The 5,739-nt window shown below is 39.4% G+C and overlaps 1 protein-coding gene across 2 annotated transcripts in view; it reads right to left on the reverse strand.

The window, feature by feature from the left end:
* LONRF1 (LON peptidase N-terminal domain and ring finger 1) overlaps positions 1-5,701 on the reverse strand; it is a 36,636-nt gene extending 30,935 nt beyond the window's left edge. For both annotated transcript variants that reach the window (XM_015565190.1, XM_015565184.1), the window contains exon 1: positions 5,593-5,701. In XM_015565190.1, the coding sequence (XP_015420676.1) occupies positions 5,593-5,686 (94 nt within the window). In that variant the 5' untranslated portion in view covers positions 5,687-5,701. The remainder of the gene's footprint in view (positions 1-5,592) is intronic.
* Positions 5,702-5,739: the final 38 nt, after the last annotated feature.

A 5,739-nucleotide genomic window follows, 5' to 3' on the forward strand; every position in this document is an offset into this window, starting at 1 on the left:
TATGCATATAAGCCTAACCAATGGACATAAGACACTGGGGAATAGGGGAGGCTAGGGGACTGTCTAGGGCGGGGGAAAAAATGGACACATATGTAATACCCTTTGTAATAAAAAATAAAATTTGGAAAAAAAAAAAAAATTCCCTGCTCTTCAATTTTTTACTTCCAATTTTTGCTAATATAAAAAGTAGTAGCATAAACACCTATCTATATGACTTTTTATGTATCTGCTTATTTCCTTAGTTGTTTTTATAAAGCTGAATGACTATGTAGAAAAGGTATGTAGCTATACAGAATTTTCAATATATTCTAGCCCTTTTATAAAAACTTTACTTAGGTTACACTTCCACAAACTGTGTTTTTTGTTTCCTAGAAAAATACAAATGAAAAACAGCATTATTTTAACATGCATTTCTTTCTTCAATGAGTTTAACCTTTATTTTATTTTTTTTAATATATTTTGATTTTTTACAGAGAGGAAGGGAGAGAGATAGTTAGAAACATCAATGAGAGAGAAACATCGATCAGCTGCCTCCTGCACATCTCCTACTGGGGATGTGCCCGCAACCCAGGTACATGCCCCCGACCGGAATCGAACCCGGGACCTTTCAGTCCGCAGGCTCTATCCACTGAGCCAAGCCGGTCTCGGCGAGTTTAACCTTTAAAACTACATATTTACACATCCTTAGACTGCATGTGTAAGTGTAAAAATTCCTTGTTCATATCCTTTTTCTCATTCTTTGTCTCATTTTTCTTTGACTTATTGAGCTATTTCACAAAGTTTAATGGCAAACCAAAACACCAAACTTCTTTGCTTCTTTTACTTTATCAAGTTCAGTATGGAGTACTTGGTTATCACAGTTAAACCAGAAGACATCAATTGACAAGTTATTAGTGTGACTGATTAATGAAGTCCGAGAATAGCAGTTTGGTATATTAAGATTATAACCAGGGGATTCAGAAGGTCTGTGTTCAGATCCATTCTGAAGTTTACCTAACTCTCAGAGCCTCAGTCTCCTCACCTATAAACGCTGGTGATACCTCCAACTTAAGACTGCTGTGAGGACTAGACAAGATAATGCGTGTAAACAGTTAAGACACCGTCACCCTAGCTGGTTTGGCCTGCGGACCGAAGAGTCCTGGGTTCAATTCCGTTCAAGGGCATATACCTCGGTTGCAGGCTCCTCCAGGGCCGAGGGCCTGGTCACGCTCCCGCAGGAGGCAACCAATCAATGTGTTTCTCTCACATCAATATTTTCTCTGTCTTTCCCTCTCTCTTCCACTCTCTCTAAAAATCAACAGAAAAATATTCTCGGGTGAGGATTAAAAAAACAAACAGTTAAGACACAGTCTAGCACACAGTGCTCAATAAATAATAGTGACTGTTAATATTACAAAATACTTCAAAAGTTGATAGAAAAATAAGATTAGCCCTGATACAATGTTTCAAGCCCATGTAACATAATAACATGTGTAAGTTTACTAATTAAATTCAAATCTTGCACTGTCCAGTGTTCTCAGTGGTTAGAGCATCGGCCCAAGCCCTGAAGGGTCTCGGGTTTGATTCCCAGTCAAGGGCACGTACCTGGGTTGCAGGTTCAATCTCCGGGCCTGGCCGGTGCAGGAGGCAACCAATTTATGTGCTCTCTCACATCAAGGTTTCTCTCCCTTCTTTCCCTCCCCTCCAACCTTCCCTCCACCCTTCTACTCTCTCAGAAAAGCATTGAAGAAAGAAAAAATACCCTTGGGTAAGGATTAACAAAAAACACACACCAAACAAAAACTCAAATCTCCTCACATTAACCTCCTTGATTAAGATATTAAAACCCTTTACATGTTCTTTAAATGTATTCAGATAATTTGTCTAATCTTTGTTACCTAAAGCCTTGCAGTATCTATATTTTATTGATGTAGGCTAAAATGTTACCACTAATTAACACATATGCAAGCCAGAATCAGGATTTAACCCTCACTCTGGTAATCTATTAATGTGACAGAGAAAAGAACAAGACTTGGCATCACAAGATTTAGATTTCAATTTTAGTTAAATCTCTGGTAGCTGTAGCACAACTTTTACATTTGTGAAAATACTATATTTTAATTGTTTTCTGGGTATTTACTCTGTCAAGCATCATTCAAAGTGCTTTACAGGTTTTGACTCAATTCTCACAACAGACCTAGGTGGTGGTTGTCATTGGTATCTACCTATGACAGTGTTTCTCAACCTTCCTAATGCCAGGACCCTTTAATACAGTTCCTCATGTTGTGACCCAACCATAAAATTATTTTCGTTGCTACTTCATAACTTCGTTGCTACTGTTATGACTCGTAATGTAAATATCTGATATGCAGGATGGTCTTAGGCAACTCCTGTGAAAGGGTCGTTCGACCCCCAAAGGGGTCTCGACCCACAGGTTGAGAACCGCTGATCTATGAGGTGGATACTATTCTCACTTTTCAGATAAGGGAATCAAAACAGGGTGTTTAGACCACAGGCCCAAGGTCAGAGAGTAAGTGGAGGGCTGCCTGGAATTCACACCAAGACAGTCGGCTCCCGCCGAAACCGGTTTGGCTCAGTGGATAGAGCGTCGGCCTGCGGACTGGAGGGTCCCAGGTTCGCTTCCGGTCAAGGGCATGTACCTTGGTTGCGGGCACATCCCCAGTAGGAGATGTGCAGGAGGCAGCTGATCGATGTTTCTCTCTCATCGATGTTTCTAACTCTCTCTCCCCCTTCCTCTCTGTAAAAAAATCAATAAAATATATTTTTAAAAAAAAGACAGTCGGCTCCCAGCATGCACAGCTTTAACCACCAGCCCACAGTGAATCTCTGGCTTGGGGTGCCATAATTTCCTTCTGAGGACAATAGTACTCAACAAGATTCTTTGTGAAGATCAGATACCGTAAAGAATCTAAAAACACTTTAATAGTCAAGGACTATATAAACAGAAACTATACTAAAGACAAAAATTTCCTTCTCCAAGTATTTTAAAATAAAGTGTTCTGCCCTTTACTATTATTATTACTTAAACAATTCAAACCGTAAATTATACTGTTCTGTTCCCCTTTTTGGGGGGGTTCGGGGGGGAGGCATACAAAGGGAGGAGGCAAGCCTGTAAAAATTCATTAAAATTAAAAGGAAGACAAGCATATCAAAATGGCATCATTTCAATAGACTCAAGTATAAAGATTCAATGCAGACAAGACTTTTTATATAATAGCCTTGAATACTAAAAAGACAGAAGTTATGAAACATCTGAGAGTTAATATCAAAAGATCAATGGATTGTTATCTAAATATATTTCAATTCAACAGAAACTTATGTAATCTCAATGGGAAACTTCAGATTTTGGCAAAGGTTTTCAAGCTTTCCTTTCTTGTTGACAGATAAATTTCAATGTGTGGGCTAACTGTGGACTAGATTATTTTTTTCTATTTAATAGTAGTTACTTGTTTCATTATAAGAATTACATTAAGGAATTATAGTGGCTCTTTTTCATTGTCAACAATGACCGTATCATTAGTGACTATAGTACAATTATATAAATACATTCCAAACGCATATCTAGCTAACTAACCAACTCTCAGAAAAGTTAAGCCTAACTGTACAAATAGATTTATAACTCTACTAAACATTTTCACTTATGCGCACAAACTGTCAAACACATATTTTACCACTAAAAACTCAAAGGATAAAAAAGGTATTCTCCTTAGTCTCCTTCAGACATATTTTCAAGTAAGGAATTGATGCTCTTTGAAAGACCTAAAAATGAGGGAAAAATAGGCTAGTAAAGTGAAAGTCAAGAAACTTGGGTTCTAGTCACAAAAAAGTAGGATTAAGTAGTTGAATAGGAAAAATTCCCATGTGCAATCTACGCAAATTGGAAAAAAAGAAAGAGTAGATCTTTCAGAGTCTGTTTCGGTTAAAGAAAAAATTACCCTAAGCCATGGCTGGGTCGCTTAGTTTACTAGAGCATCATCCCTGTACACCAGTGGTTCTCAACCTTCCTAACGCCAGGACCCTTTAATACAGTTCATGTTGTGGTGACCCCCAATTTCATTGTTACAAATTGAACATAATTAAAGCATAGTGATTAACCACAAAAACAATATGTAATTATATATGTTTTCCAATGGTCTTAGGAGACCCCTGTGAAAGGGTCATTCAACCCCCAAAGGGGTCGTGACCCACAGGTTGAGAACCACTGCTATGCACCAAGTTGCAGGTTCAAATCTCCAGCGCAGGCACATACAAGAATCAACCAATGAACGCATAAATAAGCAGAACAAATCGATGTTTCTCTCTCCCTTTCTTTCTCTAAAGTCAATAAAACTTTTTAAAACGCCCTCAATTCAAAGTTAATTAAAAGATTACTCCCCTTAATTAAAAGATTACTGGTCACAGAACATTAAGCTAGACCTTAATTAGTAAAGGTCTCACTGTTCTTCCATGGATTAGGGCCTAAATTCTTATGAAACACCTCATACAAGAGGTCCAATCACAAAATCATAATACTGGATAGAACTGACAATAAGTTTCATCCACTATTTTATACTAGTGACAAAAAACTCCTTAGAAATGTATATTAAACATTTTTATTAGATGAGCTACAATCTAAGATGAACCCTGGTCCCACATTTAGAACTGGAGGATATAGTGTTGTTGCCTCTACACCCAGTCAGCTGTTAGTGGACTGTGTGGACAAGGCATTTCACTGCCCTAGCTTCTGCCTGTTTTTAACATCAGGATGTGGCCTGGGTGGTCTGTACTTCCCCTCTCATACACTAATCACCCAGAGAGGTGGAGTTGTCCGTATCAGAATTTCGAATACCAAACAGTTCTTTTGCTGGATCTGCCATTAGGTTCTATTTTATAACTGCCTGCTCTCCATAAAAAAAAGATTTAAAAAGATGTAAAAAAGTGAAAGTACTAGTATATGAAAATGTACCAGGTTTGTGCTTTGAACTCCAAAGGTATTAAATAACTTCAGATATTGCTACTAGTTCCAAATGACAAAGCACTTGGGTAAAAGAACCATAACAAAATACTTTAAACGATAGTTTATGAATTTGCCTATTACCTAACATCTGTTTCTATTTTAGACACCTATTTTCTTAGGGATTGTCCCCCCGCGTATTATTTCATGCAAATACAGATGCTAAGCTTGAAATAGGCTTATTTAACACGGGGTTTAACAATGACACGCTTGACATTTGGGGCCTGATTATTGTGTGGGCGGCTGTCCTGTGCATGGTAGGGTGTTCAGCAGCATCCCCAGCTAGATGTATCAACACTAATCCCGTAAGGGGTGGCAACTAAAAATGTCTCCAGATAATGTCGGGGGGCGGGGGGAGGAAAGGGGGAGGGCGCGTGTAAGATCTCCCTGGTAGAGAACAACTCTATATCGCACCCGGATCGGTCAGGCAATGTCCCCTTCCGCAGCCTAAGATCACCTTAAGAAAAGTGCTAACCTAGCTTGGGAGGCCGGAGCTGCTTCTCGGAGAAGAAACAGACAAAAGCCCCGAAGGCCGTTCCCACAGCCGATCAAGAGCGGAAAAGCGAGCAGGAGCCTGACAAAGAACTCCAGGAAACTACCTCTCTGTCTTGACCCTGAACTAGGTGTGCTCCAGTGTTCGAGGAATAAGTATGATCTGAAATAGGCAGGTGGAAACCGCCGCCAGAAACCCATCCCGCAGGCATTTTCGGGTCACACCGCAACACCCCTGGGCGCTCGGCCACCCG

Source organism: Myotis davidii, unplaced genomic scaffold (genome assembly GCF_000327345.1).
Source record: "Myotis davidii unplaced genomic scaffold, ASM32734v1 scaffold71, whole genome shotgun sequence".
In the NCBI taxonomy this organism is placed as follows: domain Eukaryota; kingdom Metazoa; phylum Chordata; class Mammalia; order Chiroptera; family Vespertilionidae; genus Myotis; species Myotis davidii.